Raw genomic sequence first — 25564 nt, forward strand, 5'->3', positions numbered from 1 at the left:
TTTTTTTTTTTTTTTTTTAATTTCTTTTGAGAGAAAGAGGGAGAGCATGAGTGTGAGCAGACGAGGGGCAGAGAAAGAGGGAGAGAGAGAGAATCCCAAGCCAGCTCAGAGCTGTCAGCAGAGTCTGATGCGGGTCTAGATCTCACCAACCCCTTGAGCTGAAACCAAGAGTCTGACACTTAACCACCTGAGCCACCAAGGTGCCCTGGAATCTTATAAGTTTTCACATTTGAACCTTTGGATACAGTAGCCAGTAACTAATTTTTTTTTTTTTAGCCAGTAACTAATTTAACATCAGAAAGATAATTCTTTAATTTTAAGAAAATTTTGATAGTCTCTAGTAGAAAAACGAAAGTTGTGGGATGCCTGGCAGATCAGTCAGTGGAGTCAAGAGTTCTTGACTTCCAGGGTTGTGAGTTTCAGCTCCATATTGGGTGTAGAGATTACTTAAAAAATAAAATCTTAAGATGTTTGAAAATACTATTTTCTGGAGGCTGATTTGACAAAAGCACTCTTTACAAAGGGTGGATGGTACCCTTCAAACATCACAAACCCAACGATCTCATCCCAAACTTCCAATTCAATTTAACAAAACCTCTTCTCGCAGTCACGTTTTTCCAACTTTAGCAAGAATGACTTTTCTCATCCACCGATTCAATGGACAGGTTAAAAATCTCCAAACTCTGTGACTCTGTTCGGGTTCGCTAATATATGAATCTGGCTGATTCAGCAGGTACTTAAACACGGACTTACTCGGGGAAAGAAAGAGTGCTAAGCACAAATCAATTTGGTTCAAAGCCTCCAGGAATCCCAATTCCTAGTGTCCACAACGAGGTTTCAGGGCATCTCGTTGCTGCTTCCATCTGAGAATTAAACTTCTTGAGACGCGCGTCTTGACTCTAGATCCGTGCACAGAAAGAGCTCAATTGGAAAAGAGAGACTGAAATAAATGAGTGGACTTCGGAGACGACGAGCCTGGTCCCACGAGCCCGGGCGAGTCACCGGGCCAGCGCCAGGCGGGGGCGACGCGGGGAGACGCTCGCCAGCCAGCTGAAGACAGGAAGACAGGNCGCCGGCCGCTGGCGGCGGGGCGGACAGAAGCCCCCAGTCCTCGGCCCCCGCGCAAGCGACGCCGGGAAATGCCCACATCCGGGAAACCTGCGGCGGAGTGCGGCGGCGGCGACACCGAGTGGAAGGCAAAATGGCGGCGGCGGCGGCGGACTGGTGCTGAGGGGAGAGCCAGGTCCCCGCGACCCCCGCGACGGGCCGCGCTGGCCCGCGGCAGCCCCCCGGCATCTGTCCTCGCCCTGCACCCCCAGGGATATTTGGGGTCCCTGGGACGGGCTCCGGCCGCCCGGGCGCCAGCCCTCGGGCCCGTGGCCGCTGTCCAGGAGCCTCGCTTTCCCCTGCAGGTAGGTCTGGGGCTGGCGTAGCGGGTGAGGCGCACTCCTTCCTCCCGAGCCCGAGTTGGCGGGGCGGTGGCCGCCGGCGCCCACGCCCAGTCCTGCTGGCGGGGGTCCAGGGGCCGCTGCGGACGAGGNCCTGGGGAAGCGAGGGTTGGCCGCGCCCGGGGCTGGCGGAAGAGCCGCAGGCACTGCGGCCTTGGACGTGCAGGTTAGGTGCGGGAGAGCCTGATTTGCTGGAGGCCTTGGGCGGACCGTCTCCCACGTCCACCCCTGCCCCCAGCACGGACTGGTCAGTGTTTAGGAAGAAAGGAAAAGTGAAAGGTGGCTCTGAAAGAAAATTGCAATGAAAGAGCTGCAGTTCTTTGCATCCCGGAGGGACTCGATCCTGGCTCTGCCTTGAAGAAAGCCTGGGAATTTCTGTTTCCAGTCCACTGTAATGTTAGCTTACTGTTCATAGTTGGAAGGGGTGGGAGGGGTGGAGGGATCTTTATGGAGTAGGAATGTGCGTAATTAAAATGAAGGAAAGAAAATCAAAGGAACGCTGTTATAACTTCAAAAAGAATGTGGATCGCAAAGAATGGCTCTCAGGTGATTTGACTTAACCCTTCTCTGACTTCTCCAATTGAAAGTTATTTTCTAAGGGATCAGAGTTTAATGTTTGTCGATCCATATGGTAATACGACTAAACATATATATCATTTTGTAGATGTTATTCCTATATCTGGTGAGAAAGAAGTAAACAAATAGAGTCTTGCACAGATATATTGTGTCACTTCACCCGGAATCATGAAGCTTGTCAGGCCTTTATGGATTATTTATTTAAGATTAAAATTCTTTCTCAGATTTCCTTCATGAAAAAGAAAAGGTAGGACATTATAATTGGAATGAGTGTTCTCTACTAAGATAGTTACATTTGTGATTTAAGTAAGGTTATTTCTTTCCTCTAATAAGCTGATAAGTAGGTAAAATGAGCTAGTTGATTCCCTAAGGCAGTGGAGGAATTTGACTGATTTAAACCTAAAAGAAGTAGCATTGTGTTCCTCTGGTCAGCTGCTACTTCAGGAAACTAGATCAAGGCACTAGCTGGGGAAGGCGCATTCTTTCTATGCCTGAATATTCATTGACTACCCCCTGCCACTTTCCAAAAGCAAATAAAAACATGCTTTTACTCTTTTTTTTTTTGTATGATAATCTGTGTTTTCTTATGTAGGTTGAGTTTTTGTTTTTAATGCTAGTCCTTGTTATTCTATATAAATATAGCCCTGGAGCATATCCAACTATGGTTATTTAGTTTTCATTCTAGATGTTATATTTAGATTAGTGGATTTTTGTAGACCACAAAGTTATGTAGCCATTGAACAACATTTTTACTGAGTAGAAATGGCATTCATTTTTCAGTATAAGGTAGTATAGTGATAGTTTTCACTTTTGTTCAGCTGATTTACAGAAAGCAAATCGAAGAAAATGTCATCAGTATGTAAGAGATTCTTAAACATTGCTGTCTAAACAAATGAGACGATGTGCCGCTAAGAAAGAAACAGTACATATTACTGTTGCATTTCTCATAACTGACTTAGTCAAAGCATTGAGACAGGTCATCTTTTTTATAAACCTAATTCAACCCAAGGTAATGCTTTGAAATCTTATTATGTATGGTACCTGGTTTTCCCTAGGTTGGACAGGCTGTCAACAATATTTGTTTGGGTTTGCTGACATTTGCATGTTTGATGAAGGTCTGAAGTTTCAAAGAAATGGGGGTTTTGTCTGTTCACTCTATCCGATTTAAATGTTCCTTAAAAGAATGAGTGAGTCATGATCCCTGCCCTTAGGAAACTCAAGATGCTGGTTCTGATGAAAAGAGCTCTGGGCCAGTTGAGGATGTGTGGATTCCATTTCTAGCATGACCTCCAGCTGGCTGCATGAACTTGGGCTAGGTTATCTCTCTGGATCCATTTCCTTATCTGAAGTATATATGTTGAGGGGAAACATATATACATATATGTATGTATGTATGTATGCATATTTAAGATACCCTATTCTCTGTGAATTTGTGATCTCATAGGAAAATTAGACAAATACAAGACTAGGACAAAAACGTTTTGTTTGACCATGGAGAGTTCAGAGAAGCATAAGAAATGGGCGGCTTAATGAAATCTTGGTGAAGAAGTCATTTGACACCTTAAAAGTTGGGTATAATTTCAACAAGAAGAAATATGGCAGGGACTTTCCCAAGAAGAATAAACAGTGTAAGTAAGGACATGAAAGTAGAAAAGCACAAGGGATAAAGAGCTGAGAGCAGGTAATTTGGCTCAGTTAGAGTATAAGATTGGCTCAAGTTAGAGTATAAGATACGCTGGGGAGAGTCTGGGTAGGTTAGTGGAGATAAGATAACTGACATTTATTGAGTTGGGCACTTATTCGAAACATTTGACGTGCACAGTTGACCCTTGAACAATACAGATTTGAATTGTGTGGGTCCACTTACAGATTTTTTTCAACAAATATATTGGAAAATTTTTTGGATCTTTACAACAATTTGAAAAAACTTACAGATGAATTATATAACCTAGCAATGCTGAAGAAAAAACTAAGAAAAAGCTAGGTGAGAATACAGAGTACAATGCTTATACAAAATATATGTTAACTGTGTTTATGTTATCAGGTATCTGGTCAACAGTAGGCTACTAAGAGTTAGTAGCCTTTTGGGGAGAGTCAAAAGTTATATTCAGATTTCTCACTGCATAGGGAGTTGGTACACATAACCCCCTGCGATGTTTAAGGGTCAACTGGTTAAACTGTATTTTGAACATTACATAGTGCTCAAAATAATTCTGTTAGGTAGGACCATTATTGCTCACATTTGAAGATGCAGAACTGAGGCACGGCTTGCCAAGATCACACAACCAGTTAGTGGTAGAACTGGGATTTGTACCCTGCAGTTTGACTCCAACTATCTTTTTTTTTTCCTTTCTTTTTTTTTTTTTTTTTTTTGAGAGACTAGTGGAGAGGGGGGAGGGGAGAGAGAGGGGGAGGCAGAAGGTGGGGAATGAGAACAAGAATGAAAATGAGAATGAATGAATATCCCAGGCAGGCTCCACACTCAGCATGGAGTCAGGCCTGACTCGGGGCTTGATCCCAGGACCATGGGATCACGACCTGAGCTGTAATCAAGAGTCTGGTGCTCAACTCACTGAGCTTCCCAGGCACTCCTCCAGCGCTTTTTAATCACGAAGTTAGAGGGAATCGTTGAAGGTTCTGGAGTAGGGAAGTGACATGATCAGAACTATTAGGGAGATTAATCTACTAGTGTAATACGAGTTAGTGGCAAGCTTTTTGCTTTGAAGAGTTCTCTTAAAAATTCTCTTTACCAGGGCACCGGGGTGGCTCGGTAAGTTAAGCATCCAACTCTTGATTTCAGCTCAGGTCATGATCTCACGGTTTGTGAATTTGAGCCCCTCATTAGGCTCTGCACTATCTGTAATTGGGCTTCTCTTCCTCTGCCCCTCCTCCACTCACTATCTTTTTCTCTCTTTCAAATAAACTTAAAAAATTCTCTTTGCCGATTGTTAATCTGAATTTTCACATATGCTATTAGCAAAGATCACTAAAATTTGTTGCCCATACCTTGTTGGTTGGAGGAATTGTAAATTAGTACACCTTTATGGAAGGCAATCTGACAATGTCAGGATTTTATTCTATTTTTTTTTTTTGGCATATCTTTTCCTTTATTATTTTTTTTCCTTTTTTAAAAATTTTATTTCAGAGGCACCTGGGTGGCTCTATCATTAAGCATCCAGCTCTGGGTTTTGGCTCAGGTCATAATCTCATGGTTGGTGGGTTCAAGCCTCCGCATCCAGCTCTGTGCCAACAGCACCAACAGCACAGTGGCTGCTTGGGATTTTCTCTCTTCCTCGCTCGCTCTCTCCCTCTCTCAAAATAAATAAATAAATTTAAAGAAATTTTTATTTTAAACTCCAGTATCATTAACATATAGTGTTGTTATAAATAACAGTATAGTGATTCAACAGTTCCATACATCAGCCAGTGCTCATCACAGCAAGTGCACTGTGATTTTACTTAATCCCATTGCTTATTTTACTCACCCCCCCCCAATCCCCTCCGCTCTAATAACCATCAGTTTGTTCTCTATGGTTAAGAGTCTGTTTCTTGGTTTGTCTCACCCTTTTGTTGTTCCTTTTGCTTGTTTTAGTTTCTTAAATTTCACGTATAAGTGAAATATGGTATTTGTTTTTCACTGACTGGCTTATTTCACTTAGCATTATACTGTCTACCTACATTCATGTCCTTTTAAATTAAAGATTGCATTCTTTTTTATGGCTGAATAATGTTCCTCTGTGTGTGTGTGTGTGTGTGTTGTATGTACACATATGTACCACACCTTTATCCATTCATCTGTTGATGGACAGTTGATGGACACTTGGGCTGCTTCCAATTTGGCTATTGTAAATAATACTGCAGTAAACATAGAGGTACATGTATCCCTTTGAATTAGTGTTTTTGTATTTTGGGGGTAAATACCCAGTAGTGCATTTACTGGATCTAAGGGCAGTTCTATTTTTAACTTTTTGAGGAACTGTTCTCTAGAGTGGCTGCACCAGTTTGTATTCCCACCAATAGTGCAAGAGGGTTTCTTTTTTCCCCCGTCCTTGCCAATACTTGTTGTTAATTGTGTTTTTGGTTTTAGCTATTCAAATATCAGGCTTTATTTATTTATTTTTGAGAGAGAGTGTACATGGAGGAGGGGCAGAGGGAGAGAGAGAAAATCTTAAGCAAGCTCCACATCCAGTGCAGAGCCCAACTCGGGGCTTGATCTCACAAATGTGAGATCATGACCTGAGCTGAAAGCAAGAGTTGGACACTTAGCCAACTGAGGTACCCCCAAATGTCAGGACTTTAAATACGTGCCTACCTTGGAGATATGTGGGTTCAGTTCTAAGCCATTATAATAAAATGAGCCAAATGAATTTTGGTTTCCCAGTGCACGCATATAAGTCACGTTTATACTATATTGTAGTCTGCTGATAATGCAGTAGCAGTATGTCCACAAAGACAATGTACAGACCTTAATTAAAAAATACATTATTGCTGAAAAGTGTTGACCATCATCTGAGCTTTTAGCAAGTCCTAAACTTTGCTGGTGGAAGGTCTTGCCTTGATGTCGATGGCTGCTGATCACGGTGGTGGTTGCTGAAGCCTGGGGTGGCTGTGGCAATTTCTTACAATACGACAGTAGTGAAGTTTGTTGTACCAATTGATTCTTCCTTTCATAATCAATTTCTCTGTAGCATGTGAAGCTATTGATAGCATTTTACCCATTGTTGAACTTGTTTCAGTATTGGAGTCAATCCTCTCCATGCTTGCCACTGCTTTCTCAACTAAGAAACTCAGTTAAGTTTAATATTCTAAAAATCCTTTGTTGTCATTTCAATAATCTTCATAGCATTTTCACCAGCAGTAGATTCCATCTCAAGAGACTACTTTCCTTGCTTATCCGTAAGAAGCAACCCCTTATCCATTAAAGTTTTATCATGAGATTGTAGCCATTCAGTCACATCTTCAGGCTCTACATTTTTTTTTAAGTTTGTTAATTTTGAGAGGGAGAGAAAGAGAGTGAGCTAGGGAGGGGCAGACAGGGACAGAGAGAGAATCCCAAGCAAGCTCCCATGCTCCCCTTGCAGAGCCCAGCATGGGGCTCATGACCTGAGCTGAAACCAGGAGTCGGATATTCAACTGACTGAGTGACCCTTGTGCCCCTTCAGGCTCCACTTCAAGTCTAGTTCTCTTGCTGTTTCCACCACATCTATAGATACTTCCTCCACTGAAGTCTTGAACCTCTCACAATCACCCATAAGTGTTGGAATCAACTTTTTCCATACTCCTGTTACTGTTGTTATTTTGAGCCCTTTTCATGAATTACAAATGTCCTTAATGACATCTAGAGCGGTAAATCATTTCCAGTACTTTGCCTGGATCTATCAGAGGAATCACAGTTTGTGGCAGCTATAGCCTTATGAAATCTGTTTCTTAAGTGATGAGACTTGAAAGTTGAAATGACTCCTTGGCTGCAGAATGGATGTTGTGTTAGCAGCCATAAATATAAGATGAATCTTGGGGCGCCTGGGTGGCTTAGTCAGTTAAGCCTCCGACTTTTGCTTAGGTCATGATTTCACGGTTCGTGGGTTCGAGCCCCGCGTCCGGCTCTGTGCTGACTGCCAGCTCAGAGCCTGGAGCCTATTTCGGAGTCTGTGTCTCCCTCTCTCTCTGCCCCTCCCCTGCTACGCCGTCTCTCTCTCTCCTAGAAATAAATAAAAATATTTAAAAAAAATAAGATGAATCTCATTGTCCGTCTCCATAAGAGCTCTTGGGTGATCAGGTACATTGTCAGTGTACAGGAATATTTTGAAAGGAATCTTTTTTTCTGAGCAGTAGGTCTCAACAATGGGCTTAAAATATTCAGTAAACCATGTTGTAAACAGATGTTCTGTCATCCAGTCTTTGTTCTATTCATAGAGCACAGGGAGAGTAGAATTAGCATAATGAAGGGCTCTGGGACTTTTGGAATGGTTAATGAACATTGGCCTCACCTTAAAGTCACCAGCTGCATTGGTCTCTAACAAGAGAATTAGCCTGTTTTTTGAAGCTTCGAAGCCAGGCATTGACTTCTCTCTAGCTGTGAAAGGCCTAGATGGCATCTTTTTCCAACAGAAAGTTGTTTCATCTCCAATAAAAATCTGTTATTCCGTGTAGCCACTTTGAGTATCTTAGCTAGATTCTCTGGATAACTTGATGCACCTTTTACATCGGTACTTGCTGCTTCACCTTGCACTTTTATGTTATGGAGGTGGCTTCTTTGCTTAAATCTCATGAACCTACCTCTACTAGCTTCAAACTTTTCTTCTGCACCTTCTTTACCTCTCAGCCTTCACAGAATTGAAGAGACTGAGGGCCTTGCTCTGGATTAGGCTTTGGCTTAAAATGTCACTAACTTGATCTGCTGTACAGACCACCAAAACTTTCTCCATATCAGCAATAAGGGTATTTTGCTTTCTTCTTCTTTTTTTTTTCTTAATGTTTATTTATTTTTGAGAGACAGAGACCGAGTGGTAGAGAAAGAGAGAGAGACACAGAATCCGAAGCAGGCTTCAGGCTCCCCTTGCTTTCTTATCATTCATGCAGTCACTGGAGTTGCACTTTTATTTTATTTGTTTATTTTAAAGATTTTTATTTTCAAGTAATCTCTATACTCAATGTGGGGCTTGAACTTACAACCCTGAGATCAAGAGTCACATGCTCTGCCAACTGAGCCAGCCAGCTTCCCTTGGAATAGCACTTTTCATTTCCTTTAAAAACTTTTCTTTCTTTTTTTTTTTTTAATGTTTTATTTATTTCTAGGAGAGAGAGAGACAGCGTGAGCAGGGGAGGGTCACAGAGAGAGGGAGTCACAGAATCCGAAACAGGCTCCAGGCTCTGAGCTGGCAGTCAGCATAGAGCCCGACGCGGGGCTCGAACCCATGAACCGCGAGATCATGACCTAAGTGAAAGTCGGACGCTTAACCGACTAAGCCACCCAGGCGCCCCTAAAAACTTTTCTTTTGCATTCACAGCTTCGCTAACTGTTTGATGCAAGAGGCCTAGCTTTTGGCCTGTTAGCTTTTGACCTGCTTTCCTCACTAAGGTTAATCATTTTTAGCATTTTTTTTTTAAGTTTATTTATTTGGGGAGAGCACAAGCAGGGGAGGGGCAGAGAGAGAGAAAGAGGGAGAGCAAGAATTCCAAGAAGGCTCCAAGGTGTCAGTACAGAGTCCAATATGGGGCTCAAGCTCACGAACCATGAGATCATGACCTGAGTAGAGGTTGGATGCTTAAGCAACTGAGCCATCTAGGCACCCTAGTCATTTTTGGCTTATGATTTAAAGCTAAATCCTTTCATTTGAACACTTAGAAGCCATTATAGGGTTATTATTTGGCCTGATATAAATATTGTTGTGTCTCAGGCAGTAGGGGTGCCTGAGGAGATCGGGGAATGGCTGGTCGGTGGAGCAATTAGAACACATGGCAACATTTATCAAGTTTGCGGTCTTATATGGGTGTGGTTCGTGGTGCATTGACTCAGTTACAGTAGTAACATCAGAGATCACTGATCACAGATCACCATAACAAGTGTAATAATAATAATGAAAAGTTTTCAGATACTGCAAGAATTACCAAAACATAGCACAGAGACATGAAGGGAGCAAATGGTGTTGGGAAAATGGTAATGATAGACTTGTTCAAGGCAAGGTTGCCAGAAACCTTCAATTTGTTAAAAAAAAAAAAAAAATGAAGTATCGGTGAAGCGCAACAAAGTGAAGCCAAATAAAACTAGGTATGGCTATATGCATTCTCTTTGATTCAGTAATTCCAGTTCTGGGAATTTATCTCAAGGGAAATGCTATTGGGCCACCTGGTTGGCTCAGTCAGTTAAGCATCCAGCTTCAGCCCAGGTCATGATCTCAGGGTTGGTGGCTTCAAGCCCTGCATCGGGCTCTGTGCTGACAGCTAAGAGCCTGGAGCTTGCTCAGATTCTGTTTCTCCCTCTCTCTTCACCCCTCTCTGTTTATGTGCGTGCTTTCTCTCTCTCAAAAATAAATGAACCTTTTTTTTGAAAAGGGAAATGTGGGGCACCTGAGTGGCTCAGTTGGTTAAGCGTCCAACTTCAGCTCAGGTCATAATCTTGTAGTTTGTGGGTTCGAGTCTCATGTCAGGCTCTATGCTGACAGCTCAGAGCCTGGAGCCTGGTTTAGAGTCTGTGTCTCCCCTTCTCTCTGCCCCTCTTCTGTTCATGTTCTGTCTTGCTCTGTTTCTCAGTAATAAATACATGTTTAAAAAAATGGGAAATGCTTAACAATGCACAACAGTTTTACTGTCACATTTTTTATGAGCTAATTTCAATATTTACAAGGAATATGTTATATATATGTAAGCTATGATCATAAAAAAGGAACATTCATGAACTCACCACCCATCCTCAGAACTAAAATATTACTAATACTATTGAAATTATTAGTATTTGAAACATAATAGCAAAAATTGGAAAGACCCTAAATGCCCATGAGTAGGGGATAGATAAATTATGGTACATCTACATGATATAATTCAATATATAATTATGAAAAAGGATGAGGTTGAATTGTCATGTTTTCTGTTTTGAGAAATTCTAAATAGTAAGTGAAAAGCTATCTGTTTAGTAATAGTCGTTCAGGGAAAGGAAAATAAACATAGGGTTTGTTTGTTTGCTTTTGAGAGAAGCAGAGCATAAGGGGGGAAGGAACAGAGAGAGAGAACCCCTGCTAACACAGAGCTCACACAGAGCCCAGTCAAAGCCCATGAGGGCCCTGAACTCATAAAACCATGAGATCATGACCTGAACCAAAATCAAGAGTTTGCCGCTCAACTGACTGAGCCACCCAGGTACCCTACATAGTTTTTATTGTTTTACTTTTACCTTTTTTTGGCATTTATACGAGTGGGGGAGGGGCAGAGAGAGGGAGACACAGAATCTGAAGCAGGCTCCAGGCTCTAAGCTGTCAGCTCAGAGCCCAACGTGGGGCTTGAGCTCATGCACCATGAGATCATGACCTGAGCTGAAGTCGGACGCCTAACCAACTAAGCCACCCAGGCGCCCCCGTAGGTTTTCTTTATAATTAATTTTTCAATACTATTTCTTAAAAAATAATTTTTCATAAGTAATCTGTGTGCCCATTTTGGGGCTCAGACTTACAACCCCAAGAAAAGAGTCGCATGTTCCACTAACCGAGGCAGCTAGGTGCTCCTAAACATAGTTTTTGTTAACCTTCAGCAGCATACATTTGTCCTGTCAAGTGTATAGCCTTTTTTTAGTTCTTGGTCATGATGAAGTTTGAATCTCTGCCTTATTCACATTCAGAATCTAGGATTCTTCTGAATTTCTTTGGGCTTTGGGATAGTTAACATATAATACGGTGGCATGCTGCTTTAGTTTTTATGATTGAATATATAATTTTGCTGCATTTTGAGAAATTCCGAGGTTTTGTCTTTTCTTTTTGCTTAAACTGGTTTTTTTCTTAGTTGAGTGAGTTACCACTGGAGATGAATCATCGTCTGATAACTCAAAAGGCTTTGACAGTTGTTTCATGGTTAAGTGTTTGTACTTGAATCTCTGAAAATTTTGTGACCTCGTCTAAATTTGGCAGTTGTGTATATCTTTAATCGCATTGTCTATTGGGTGATAATATCTGAGTATATAATTATGTCATAGTGGAATCTTTTTGAAGACATTTTGAGCGATTAATTAAGGGTCCAGATTCAACCATATGTGGTGCTGCCAATGAAAATAACACAGTTGAAGTGACAAGGAAATTTCACTTTTTGTTTATGATCAAGTTAGCTATGTGGACTGTCAGCTTTTCTAGAACTTTTCTGCTTTGGAACTGGCAAAATTTCTTTAAAACATATATATATATGTGAGATTAATGTTTATTTTTGAGAGAGACAGAGCATGAGCAGGGAGGGGCAGAGAGAGAGGTGAGACACAGAGCTTGAAGTGGCTCCAGGCTCTGCACTGACAGCGAGTGCCTGACTGGCTCAGTCAGTAGAGTGTGCAACTCTTTATCTTGGGGTTGTAAGTTCGAGCCCCATGTTGAATGTAGAGATTACTAAAAATAAAATCTTTTGAAGAAATAAAGAAAGATGTTAAGATATATTCATAATTTCAGAAATATCAGAACATGGAAAAGCCTGTCTCTTAGGATCAAGAAAATATTGTACTTATTGTTGAAAGATGTTTATTGTATTATGTTATTCTTTTGCTAGTATATTGGGCCCTAAGTATCAGTAGCTAGATTCATGGGCCCTGTGGTCCATATGTTCAGTTATGTCCCCTTTGGGTCCAAAAATGGTTTTTTTTTGCTCAAGAGACCTGTTCGATTACCTTTGCTCTCACTCTTTGTCTGCCCTTTTCTCTGTCCGTCTCTCACTGATTTACTCACCACAGTACACAGTAGTATGGCAAGAATGGCAGAGCTGTAATAAATGTACTGTTAGAAAAGGAGAAGAATAGGAAATAGCAATTGCTGATCTATAATAATTTTGAAATCTCTGTAGGCAGGTCTTGTAGGTAGGGGAGATTCCTCAATTGGGCGTTAATTCAATTATATGGAAAGAACTCCCTCATTCATTGTTCTCTGTTACTCTTGGCCATTGTTCTTCTAGAACCTCCTTGGAGTTCTTTTTTCATTATCATCTTTGGCCACATATGAAGTGTGAGCTTTGGGGGGATAGTCCTTCTTAGGAAAGTGCAAATCTTTCTCATCTAGTTTCCAGTTCATGGAAATTGGGAACCCAAGGGGTTTAAAAAATGGTGAATAGTGAAAGGCTATTTTAGTCTGAGCTTGAATGGTTTCTATAAAAGAAAAAAAAAACTTTAACGTAAGCTTCCTCAAAGTTAGTAAACCTCTGATGTGTTTAGTTCCAGTCAATTCCATATGTCCGTAACCATAACCAAAGTTCACATGTGTTAGTAACCTCATCCAAAGATTTGAGAGCTCTCATGTCTCTTCTCATTTGGTTATTTAAGGGGAGGCCATCCCCTTGATGTGATTTTTTTTTTTTTTTTTACCACTGAAGTACTTTAGTCAGCTGAGAGATTCCAGTGGGCATCTGTGCTCAGCCTTTAACTTCCATCTCTTCTTGTTTGGAGTCTAGAAGCAAAGTGCTTTCCGACACTGCAAGACATTAAATTTTTAAACTCCTACTATTCCTTCCTATTTCTGCTTGCAGATCAGCTGCTTCTTTCCTGACTTTATCATTTATTTACAATACTTTGCCAAATAGCCAATAGCAGCCAAAGTACACTTCTAAGTTTCTCCTTTTCGAACTCTTTTTATAGAACTGCAAATTCGATAGACTGTCACTTCACAAGTTATAACAGGCAACAGCTTTATCAAATATTTTGCCACTGTAAAACATGGTTTTCATTTTTCCAGCCTCCAGTATCCTTTTCCTTGAAGCCCTCAGCCTGACAACTAAGTCAATACTCTATTAGGTATTTGTTACAATAGCACCTCACTTCTAGGTCCAATTTCTGTATTAGGAGAATGAGACTAAATATACAGATAGATAATGGCCAGATCATCTATGAAAAGAGAACTGTGACCCAGAGTCTCAGTAGCAGTAGGTCCAAACAGCCAGGTGTTGGTCAGTAACTGCCAACTTGTGACCCAGAACTAGTCAGAGAAAGACCTAGTTCCCCCAACCAATCACATAGGACGTCCTGCTTCAGGTTAGCTGGCCTCCAGCCTCCTTGTGGCAACAGCCTACAACCAGAGCATACCTGGCATCTTCCCTTTTATTCAATTTAAATCTTTTCCACTCCCTTGCCTGCCTTTGAGTGTCTGCCGCAGAGACTGTGGCTGACTCCCTTGCTATGGCAAGCCCTTAATAGACTCTGCTTGTTTTAGGTGGTCTTTATTTCCACAATAGTATTAGATGGTTTTGTGGTAAATTTGCAAAATATCAATGGGGTAACAGCAGATTCCTGTCTTGCCCACACAAACCCCAGTGGACTTCAAGAGTAAGCTGAAGTAGTGGCTTAGGGACCCACATTCACTACGTATTGTGAAGCTACCATCTCAAAAGGTGACTAGTATTGTCATCGAAGCAGAAAGAGAGAGGTGGAGAAGGACTGGCTTTTAACTGCCTCAGCCCAGAATTGACGCGTTAGTTACGTCTGCTCACAGGGCTTTGACGAGAACTAATTTGGGAAGTAGAGGGCACTATGTGAAAGTAGACTCTGGCACAAGGATTTTTATCAACAGCAGTTGGATAAAGATATGCCACATTTCCTCCATTCTATCATGAATTGAAAATCATGTAGTATGGATTATCTGACTTCTGACTTGTTGAGTATTTAAATGTAATGTTTGTTATTTTCCCTGAAAAGCTAATGTTGAAATGATGTTGTTAAAAGGAAGGAAGGAAGGAAGGAAGGAAGGAAGAAAGAAAGAAAGAAAGAAAGAAAGAAAGAAAGAAAGAAAGAAATGATGTTGTTGCATGTTATTAATGTCTCCTTATTTATTTATTTATTTATTTTTTTTTTTAGAGAGAGAGCGCGCTCCAGTGTGGGATAGGGACGGGGGAGAGACAGAGAGAATCTTTTTATTTTTTAAAATATTTTTATTTATTTCTAGGAGAGAGAGAGAGAGAGACAGCGTGAGCAGGGGAGGGTCAGAGAGAGAGGGAGTCACAGACTGAAACAGGCTCCAGGCTCTGAGCTGGCAGTCAGCACAGAGCCCGACGCGGGGCTCGAACCCATGAACCGCGAGATCATGACCTAAGTGAAAGTCGGACGCTTAACCGACTAAGCCACCCAGGCGCCCCAGAGAGAGAGAATATTAAGCAGGCCCCACACTCTGTGCAGAGCCTGATGCAGGGCTTATTCCATGACCCTGGGATCATGACCTGAGCCTAAATCAAGAGTCAGTTGAGCCTAAATCAACTGAGCCACCCAAGTGCCCCAAATGGTTCCTTTAAAGAAGTCCTGTGTGTTTTGTATACGAATGAGTAAATTGCAGCAGAACCATTTCAAGATCCAGAGCATTTCTGTTTCGGAAAATTTCAAGCACACACAAAAGTTAGAATAGTATAATGAACTCTCATGTGCCCACATCCTCATCAACATTTGTTATTTCTTGTGTTTTGATTCTAGCCATTCTGACAGGTGTAAGTTGATATCTCATTGTGGTTTTGATTTGCATTTCCCTGATGATGAATGATGTTGAACATCTTTTCATGTATCTTTTGGCCATATGCAGTATTAATAGTGATTGTATTAGTTTCCTGAGGCTTATAGCAAATTACTACAATATCAAGGACTTAAACACACACACACACACACACACGTTTATTCTTTTTTCAGTTCTTTTTTTTTTNATGACCTAAGCGAAAGTCGGACGCTTAACCGACTAAGCCACCCAGGCGCCCCAATTCTCTCACAGTTCTAAAGGCCAGAAATCCAAAATCAGTATTACTGGCCCAAAATCAAGGTGTTGACAAGGCCATTCTCCTTTCAGAGGCTCTAGGAGAAAAGCTGTTCCTTGCCACTTTGGCTGCCAGCATTCCTTGGCTTCTGGCCACACCAGTCCACCTCTCTCTGTCCCCATGGACACATTAGCTCTTCCCCTTTTGTTTGTATCAGATCTCCCCTTTCTGCTCAGGAGAACACTTATAATTGTGCATACTGCTGGTAATCTCTGATAATCCTCCCATCTCAAAATCATTAATGACATCTGCAAAGCCCTTTTTTCCAAGTAAGATAATATTTACAGCTTATAAGGATTAGGAAGTAGGTATCTTTTAGGATGCCATTATTCAGCCTATTATAGTGATTCTTACATTGAGGGAGGTGGGTGATGAGGGACTTCTACTTTATATTAATTCTATAATATTTAAATTTTTCAGTAGGTTACCAGAGAAAGAGTTGGTGAAAAGGTAACATACGGTTGAGCCCCAAATGACTAGAAGGATGTATCTGTATCTGTCTGTAGACTTTTTGTGTAACATGACTGGTGATTACATTTAAAAGAATGGAAATGGGGTACCCAGCCGGCTTGGTGGAGCATGTGACTCCCGATCTTGGGTTGTAAATTCGAGCCCCGTGTTGGGTATAGAGATTACTTTAAAAAATAGAAGAATAGAAATAGATTCCTAATATATGATAATTAGCAATGTTTCACATCTCATTCGTGGTACCACTTACAAACTGTTTTACCCAAACTTTATGAAACCTCAATTTCCTCATATACAAAGTAAAGGTGGTGAACCTGCTTCACAGGCCTGTGAGGATGGTTAAATAAGGATGTAGGCAAAGTTGTTTCGGACTGGCCCATTACAGGCTCTCAGTATGCACTGAGTGGGATTTCATGATGCTCCACAGAAAGAAAACCTCTCACGCTTGGTGCAGGTCACAAATGGAATGGCTCTCTTGCATTAGTGATTTCCCTATCAGTGAGGACATTTAAGTAGACTTACATGACTATTCTTTCAGTGTGTTTTAGAAGACATTCATCCAATAAGTGAGGATAAGACAAATTGTCACCAAAGGTCCTTTCCCCCATCCCATCGTTAATAATCTTACTGTCTCTAGAGTCCCAGCCCACAGTTTGGAAAATACACTCAAGTATCTGTTTTTGAAGTGTAAAGGTATCTTTTGGACTAGTGGCTTAAAAACTTTTTTAAAGCAACAATACCCTTTCTTCTAAAGAATCTTATACTTGAAGACTTGAAGTCTAATTTGTACAGTCTAGAATCATAGCTGCAAGGTGAAGTTAGTTGATGAGAGGTTGTCCATCGTGTTGTTCACTTAGTAATCCCTTAACATCTGTATATACTTTTTTTTAATGTTTATTTTTGAGAGAGAGAGACAGAGACAGACAGAGCGTGAGTGGGGGAGGAGTAGAGAGAGAGGGGGAGACACAGAATCCAAAGCAGGCTCCAGTGTGGGGCTCGAACTTGTGAACCATGAGATCATGAGCTGAAGTTGGACGCTTAACCACTAAACTACCCAGATGCCCCGTTTGTATATAATTTATATGCTTACTAAGCACCCTTTTTTAAAAGTTTTTTATGTATTTAAAAAAATTTTTTTTAATGTTTTATTTACTTCTGAGAGAGAGAGAGAGAGACAGTATGAGCAGGAGAGGGTCAGAGAGAGGGAGATACAGAATCTGAAACAGGCTCCAGGCTCTGAGCTGGCAGTCAGCACAGAGCCCGACGCAGGGCTCGAACCCACGAACTATGAGATCATGACCTGAGCCAAAGTTGGATGCTTAACAGACTGAGCCACCCAGGCGCCCCTTAAGTTTTTTATTTATTTAAGTACTCTCTATACCAAACATGCGGCCCAAATTCAATGACCCTGCGATCAATGACATGCTCTTCTGAGCCAGCCAGGCACCCCAGCTCACTGTGTACTCTTAAAATTATATTTTATCACCATAACAAGTACTTGAGGTAATTTTATAGGTTAGGAAATAGGCACAAAAGTTAACTAACTTGTTGCATCCATATAGTAATTCTTAATGGAGCCAGAACTATAACACAGGTCTCTAACTACTAAATTAGTGTTTTTCCCCCCAAACATGTGATACTGCTTTATTAATCACTTTATAGCTTTTATTTACTTATTTTTCTTTTATAGGGTTAATTATTTAGATTGTAAAGAAGTTCAGCATTCCTGGGGACTTCTGCAAAGGATCTTTTTCAGTTTTGCTCAAGAGAAAGCTCTGAACCTATCAAGTAGCCCTTAAAGAAGTCCTTTGTGTGGGTTATAAATATAGATGTTTTCATGAAGAGGAGTGAAAAGCCAGAAGGATATAGACAAATGAGGCCTAAGACCTTTCCTGCCAGTAACTACTCTGGCAGTAGCCGGCAAATGTTGCAAGAAATTCGGGAATCCCTTAGGAATTTATCCAAACCATCGGATGCTGCTAAGGCTGAGCATAACATGAATAAAGTGTCAACTGAAGATCCCCGACAAGTCAGAAATCCACCCAAATTTGGGATGCATCATAAAGCCTTACTGGAAATTCGAAATTCTCTACAACCATTTGCAAATGAAACAAGTCGGAGTACTTCAGAAGTTAATCCACAAATGCTTCAAGACTTGCAAGCTGCTGGATTTGATGAGGTAGGAATTTTTAAAGACAAAAGAAATAATTTTTTTTATCTCACACTACCTAACACTTTTTAGGTGATCTTCTGCCAAAATAATTCCTTTGAGACAATTTAACTGTGTATACAATTTTGTATATTCTATCAGCAAAGAATGTTGTTTACAGTTCCTTTAATTAGTAAAACAAAATAAAATAATTCTTTAGTTTTTTATGTGATTTCTGGGATTTAAAAGGCCAAGTCATGAAGTCAGGATGAAGTGCTATTGAAGAAAGCCACGGGGCAAGGCAGAACAGGTAGGGATTTCTCTGTTTGCTTGCAGGAGGAGCTCTGGGGAGCTGTGTAGAAATGACAACTCGAAGCATGTGAAGTTTAAGTTTATACTACAGAGAAAGAAGTATAATTAGGATTTCATTAAGCAGCAATGTTCACATCACTCTCAGCCCAAATCTCAGATTCACAAAACTAAAAATTTACATGTTGCTCAATCTGCTAGAATTTAGAAGTTTTATTTTATTTTATTTTTTAATTTACATCCAAGTTAGTTAGCATATAGTGCAATAATGATTTCAGGAGTAGATTCCAGTGACTCATCCCCTACGTATATAACCCAGTGCTCGTCCCAGCAAATGTCTTCCTTAATGCCCCTCACTCATTTAGCCCGTCCCCCGCTACAAGCCCTCCAGCAACCCTCAGTTTGTTCTCTATATTTAAGAGTCTCTTGTCCCTCCCCCTCCCTGTTTTTATATTATTTTTGCTTCTCTTCCCTTATGTTCATTAAATTATACATATGAATGAAGTCATATGATATTTGTCTTTCTCTGACTGATTTCACTTAGCATAATACCCTCTAGTTCTATCTACATTGTTGTGAAGGGCAAAATTTCATTCTTTTTAATTGCCGAGTAATATTCCATTGTATATATACATACCACATCTTCTCTATCCATTCATCTGTTGATGGGCATTTGGGCTCTTTTCATACTTTTGCTATTGTCAACAGCGTTGCTATAAACATTGGGGTGCGTGTGCCCCTTCGAAACAGCACACCTGTATCCCTTGCATAAATAGTAGGGCAATTGCTGGGTCATAGGGTAGTTCTATCTTTAACTTTTTGAGGAACTTCCATATTGTTTTCCAGAGCCGCAGCACCAGTGTGCATTCCCACCAACAGTGGAAAAGAAGTCCTCTTTCTCTACATCCTGGACAACATCTGTTGTTTCTTATGTTGTTAATTTTAGCCATTCTGACTAGTATGAGGTGGTATCTCATTGTAGTTTTGATTTGTATTTCCCTGCTGATGAGTGATGTTGAGCATTTTTCATGTGTCTGTTAGCCATCTGGGTGGCTTCTTTGGAAATGTATCTATTCATGTTTTTTGCCCATTTCTTTACTGGATTATTTGTTTTTTGGATGTTGAGTTTGATAAGTTCTTTATAGATTTTAGATACTAACCCTTTATCTGATAGGTCATTTGCAAATATCTTCTCTCATTCCATTGGTTGCCTTTTAGTTTTGTTGGATGTTTCTTTTGCTGTACAGAAACTTTTTATCTTGATGAAGTCCCAGTAGTCCATTTTTGCTTTGTTTCCCATGCCTCCAGAGATGTGTTGACTAAGAAGTTGCTGCAGCCAAGGTCAGAGTGGTCTTTGCCAGCTTCCTCCTCTAGGATTTTGATGGCTCTCTTTCTTACATTAGGGTCTTTAATTCATTTTTAATTTATTTTTGTTTATAGTGTAAGAAAGTGGTCCAGGTTCATTCTTCTGCATGTCACTGTCCAGTTTTCCCAACATCATTTGCTGAAGAGACTGCCTTTATTCCGTTGGATATTCTTTCCTGCTTTGTCAAAGATGAGTTGGCCGTATGTTTGTGGGTCCATTTCTGGGTTCTCTATTCTGTTCCATTGATCTAAGTGTCTTGTTTTTGTTCCAGTACCATACTGTCTTGGTGATTACAGCATTGTACTACATCTTGAAGTCCAGGATTATGATGCTTCCAGCTTTGGTTTTCTTTTTCAGGATTACTTTGGTTACTCGTGGTCTTTTCTGGCTCCATACAAATTTTAGGATTGTTTGTTCTAGCTCTGTGAAGAATGCTGGTGTTATTTTGATAGGGATTGCATTGAATATATAGATTGCTTTGAGTATTATCGACATTTTAACAATATTTGTTCTTCCTGTTGATGAGCGTGGAATATTTTTCCATTTTTTGTGTCTTTTTCAATTTCTTTCATAAGCTTTCTATAGTTTTCAGTGTATAGATTTTTCATCTCTTTGGTTAGGTTTATTCCTAGGTATTTTATGGTTTTTGGTACAGTTGTAAATGGGATCGATTCCTTGATTTCTCTGTGTCTTCATTATTGGTGTATAGAAATGTAACTGATTTCCGTACATTGATTTTATATCCTGCAACTTTGCTGAATTCATGGGTCAGTTCTAGCAGTGTTTTGATGGACTCTTTTGGGTTTTCCATATAGAGTATCATGTCATCTGCAAAGAGTTGAAAGTTTGACTTCTTGCCGATTTGGTTGCCTTTTACTCCTTTTTGTTTATTGCTGAGGCGAGGACTTCCAATACATTGAATAACAGTCATGAGAGTGGACATCCCTGTTGTGTTCCTGACCTTAGGGAGAAAGCGCTCAGTTTTTCCCCATTGAGGATATTAGTGTTGGGTCTTTCATATATGGCTTTTATGATCTTGAGGGATGATCCTTCTATCCCTACTTTCTTGAGGGTTTTTATCAAGAAAGGATGCAGTATTTTGTCAAATGCTTTCTCTGCATCTATTGAGAGGTTCTTGTGGTTTTTGTCCTTTCTTTATTGATGTGATGTATCACATTGATTGTTTTGTGGATATTGAATCAGCCCTGCATCCCAGGTATAAATCCCACTTGGTCGTGGTGAATAATTTTTTTAATGTATTGTTGGATCAGGTTGGCTAGTATCTTGATGAGGATTTTTGCATCCATGTTCATCAGGGAAATTGGTCTATAGTTCTCCTTTTTAGTTCTTTGTCTGGTTTTGGAATCAAAGTAATGCTGGCTTCATAGAATGGGTTTGTCAATTTTCCTTCTATTTCTGCTTTTTGGATCAGCTTCAAAAGAATAAGTGTTAAATCTTCTTTAAATATCTGAAGTAATATAATTACTTCATATTACAAAGATGTTAGCTCTCTGGTCCTGGACTCTTGTGCTTTGGGAGATTTTTGATTACTAATTCAATTTCTTTGCTAGTTATGGGTCTGTTCAAAATTTCTATTCTTGTTTCAGTTTTGGTAGTTTATATGTTTGTAGGAATTTGTCCATTTCTTCCAGATTGCCCAATTTAATTGGCATATAATTGCTCATGATATTCTCTTATTTGTATTTCTGCAGTGTTGGTTGTGATCTCTCTTCTTTCATTCTTGATTTTATTTATTTGGGTCCTTCCCTTTTTCTTTTTGATCAAACTGGCTAGGGGATTATCAATTCTTTCAAAGACCAACTGCTGGTTTCATTGATCTATTCTGGTTTTGTTTTTTTTTTTTTATTTTGATAGCATTGATTTCTGCTCTAATCTTTTATTATTTCCCATCTTTTGTTGGTTTTGGGTTTTATTTGCTATTCTTTTTCCAGCTCTTTAAGGTGTAAGGTTAGGTTGTGTATCTGAGACCTTTCTTTCTTCCTTCTTTAGGGAAGCCTGGGTTGCTATATACTTCCCTCTTATATCACCTTTGCTGCATCCCAGAGGTTTTGGGCTGTGGTGCTATCATTTTCATTGGCTTCTGTGTACTTTTTCATTTCCTCTTTAATTTCTTGGTTAGCCCATTCACTGTAGGATGTTCCTTAGTCTCCAAGTATTTGTTGTCTTTCCAAATTTTTTCTTGTGGTTGATTTCGAGTTTCATAGTGTTGTGGTTTGAAAATATGCATGGTATGATATCGATCTTTTTGTACTAGTTGAGGGCTGATTAGTGTCCCAGTATGTGATCTAATCTGGAGAATGTTCCATGTGTACTCGAGAAGAATGTGTATTCTGCTTTAGGATACAATGTCCTGAATATATCTGTTAAGGCCATCCGGTCCACTTTGTCCTTCAAAGCCATTGTTTCCTTGTTGATTTTCTGCTTAGATGATCTGTCCATTGCTGTAAGTGAGGTTTTGAAGTCCCCTACTATTATGGTATTATTGTTTGTGATTATTTATGTTTGTGATTGTTTTATATATTTGGGTATTTCACATTGGGGACATAAATGTTTACAATTGTTAGGTCTTCTTTGTGAGTAGACTCCTTAATTATGATATAATGCTCTTCTTTATCTCTTGTTATAGTCTTTATTTTTAAAATCTAGATTGTCTGATATAAGTATGGCTACTACGACTTTCTTTTAGTGACCATTAGCATGACAGATGCTTCTCCATCTCTTTACTTCGAATCTGAAGGTGTGTTTGGATCTACAATGGGCCTCTTGTAAACAGCATATAAATGGATCTTGTTTTCTCATCCTTTCTGTTACCCCATGTCTTTTGATTGGAGCATTTAGACCATTGACATTTAGAGTGAATACTGAGAGAGATACATTTATTGCCATTGTGTTGCCTGTAGAGTTGGAGTTTATGGTGGAGTTCTCTGGTCCTTTTTCATCTTTGTTGCTTTTGGTCTTTTTTATTTTGTGTCATCTATTCTCCCCTCAGATAGTGCCCCTTAAAATTTCTTGTAGGGCTGGTTTAGTGGTGACAAACTCCTTTAGTTTTTGTTTGGGAAACTCATGATCTCTCCTTCTATTTTGAATGATAGCCTTGCTGGATAAAGAATTCTTGGCTGCATATTTTTCTGATTCAGCACATTGAATATATCCTGCCACTCCTTTCTGGCCTGCCAAGTTTCTGTGGATAGATCTGCTGCGAACCTGATCTGTCTTCCCTTGTAGGCTAAGAACTTCTTTTTCCCTTGCTACTATCATGATTCTTTCCCGGTCTGTGTATTTTGTGAATTTGACTATGATATGCCTTATTGATGATCAGATTTTATTGAATCTAGTGGGAGTTCTCTGTGCTTCCTGGATTTTGATGTCTGTCTTTCCCCAGGTTAGGAAAGTTTTCTGCTATGATTTGCTTATATAAGCCTTCTACCCCTTTTTATCTTTCTTCATCCTCTGGGACTCCTATGATTCCTATGTTATTCCTTTTAAATGAGACACTGAGTTCTCTCTGAAGTTTTATTTTATTTTTTAAATGTTTTTTATTTATTTCTAGGAGAGAGAGAGAGAGAGAGAGAGACAGCGTGAGCAGGGGAGGATCAGAGAGAGAGGGAGATACAGACTCTGAAATAGGCTCCAGGCTCTGAGCTGGCAGTCAGCACAGAGCCCAATGCAGGGCTCGAACCCACGAACCGCGAGATCATGACTTAAGCGAAAGTCAGACGCTTAACTGACTAAGCCACCCAGGCGCCCCACTGAAGTTTTATTCTAATGAAATTTCAGTTCATGTTAATTAGGCCAATTTTTAAAATATACCTTTAGAATTCATATTGAAATTTTTTCATAGCATTTATTTATTTATTTATAATAATATTTTGTTTAGGTTGTTAATGAAATTTATTTGCCATTACACACTTTCTGTGAGTATTTTAGGTGGCAGAAATCATTTTGGATACGCATTGGCCATGGAAAATGTAAATGTGAATGAACAAATATTAATGTTTTCCTTTAAATATATAGTCATTTAAAAAAATTTTTTTTAATGTTTTATTTATTTCTGAGAGAGAGAGACAGCGTGAGCAAGGGAGGGTCAGAGAGAGAGAGGGAGACACAATGTGAAACAGGCTCCAGGCTCTGAGCTAGCTGTCAGCACAGAGCCCGACACGGGGCTTGAACCCACGAACCGTGAGATCATGACCTGAGCCAAAGCCGGGCACTTAACCGACTGAGCCACCCAGGCGCCCCATAGTGATTTTTTTTTTTTACTGATTATAAAAGTATCTTTTTCTGTTAAAAATTTAAAAATGTAAAGAAAGAAACAAAAATTACCTTTAGCTCCACTACATAAAGATAATTACCTTTAAAATTCTTCCTTTATTGTTAATATTGGTGGCCACATTTTCAGATATCTCTTATGTTCAGAACTTAAGTATGCATTATAGTAGAGAATTTGAAAAGGGAGATTCTACCTAAACCAAGGAGAAAAAAGATGAATCTTTCTCGCCTACTCTGTGCATCCATTTGATAAATATTATTTACTATCATTTTTATGCTTAAGTGTTCTAAAAATACTAGAATTTTACCTGAAAAAATATATATAGAGAGAGGGGAAGAGAAGACCTGTGATGTTTTCCTGGTCAGTAGTTGGAGAATTAAGGAAATGGCTCATATGGAGTTTCTTCAGAGTACTTTTTCCCTAATCCCTTAGCCAGAAGGCAAAGAATAAAGAAAGGAGTGAATCATTGATCTTACTCTTTCCTTTTACATATTGCTAGGAAAAGAGCATTTAGAAAATCACATGGCGATAAAGACTCTTAAGTGGTAATGACTTTTGTCAGAGAAGTCACTTCAGTAGCTATGTATTTCTTACTGTGTTTGAACTCTTCAATCAGTCATGAAACATGGTCTATTCCTTTAAGGAACTTAAAAATTATTTCTATAATATAGACAGTTTTAAGAAATCTAAAGCATTAGTTAATGTTCTGTTCTGTGTGTGTGTGTGTGTGTGTGTGTGTGTGTGTGTGTGTGTGTAATTGGCATTATGGTGTTATATTAGTTTCAAATATGTAACATGTTGATTTGACAATTCTATACATTGTGCATTGTTCACCATGGTAAATGTAGTCACTATGTCATCATACAGTGTTATTAGAACACTATTGAGTATATTCCTGTGCTATACTTTTCGTCTTCATGATTTACTTATTTTATAACTGGAAGTGTGTATCTCTTGATACTCTTTATCTATTTTGCTCATTCCCCTAAATACCTCCCCCCTAGCAACCACCAGTTTGTTTTCTGTATTTAAGAGTCTGTTTTTTTCTTTCTTTGTTCATTTATTTTGTTTCTTAGATTCCACATATAAGTGAAATCATATGGTATTAGTCTTTCTTTGACTTTTCATTTAGGTCAATGGCTATTCTTTATCTGTTGGCAATAATAATAATTACTTCATATTACAAAGACATGTTAGCTTTATTACCACCACACACTTCAAAATTGTCACCTTATGACATTAATAACCTCTTAAGCAAAGTTGCTTTACTAAAAGCATATAGGCATTTGTCAATCCTCATTTGGCCAAATAATGAAGTCAGGGTAGTATTTATCTCCATGGTGATACAAAGAAAATGATATGGCAATTTATATCTGCTGCCTCTGTGAATCACTCATTCTGATAGCTTTTCACTAGATTGAAGAATTTGTTTAAGATCCTAACTTGGTGCTTTAACATTTTTATCCAGTTTTCACTTCATTATTTTATTATTTCATAAA

At 39.5% G+C, this 25564-nt stretch overlaps 1 protein-coding gene across 3 annotated transcripts in view; it reads left to right on the top strand.

The window, feature by feature from the left end:
- The first annotated feature begins 1167 nt into the window (after positions 1 to 1167).
- The window catches only part of LATS1 (large tumor suppressor kinase 1), a 54134-nt gene continuing 29737 nt past the window's right edge, over positions 1168 to 25564 (top strand). The window contains exons 1-2 of one of the 3 annotated variants that reach the window (XM_077775978.1): positions 1168 to 1412; positions 17641 to 18129. In XM_077775978.1, the coding sequence (XP_077632104.1) occupies positions 17788 to 18129 (342 nt within the window). In that variant the 5' untranslated portion in view covers positions 1168 to 1412; positions 17641 to 17787. Of the gene's footprint in view, positions 1413 to 1820; positions 1840 to 1896; positions 1995 to 17640; positions 18130 to 25564 lie in introns of those variants that run through there. The other 2 variants (XM_077775980.1, XM_077775979.1) reach the window with 2 other exon arrangements.

The sequence above is a fragment of the Crocuta crocuta genome, unplaced genomic scaffold, assembly GCF_008692635.1.
Source record: "Crocuta crocuta isolate KB4526 unplaced genomic scaffold, BGI_CrCroc_1.0 scaffold25, whole genome shotgun sequence".
Classification (NCBI taxonomy): Eukaryota; Metazoa; Chordata; class Mammalia; order Carnivora; family Hyaenidae; genus Crocuta; species Crocuta crocuta.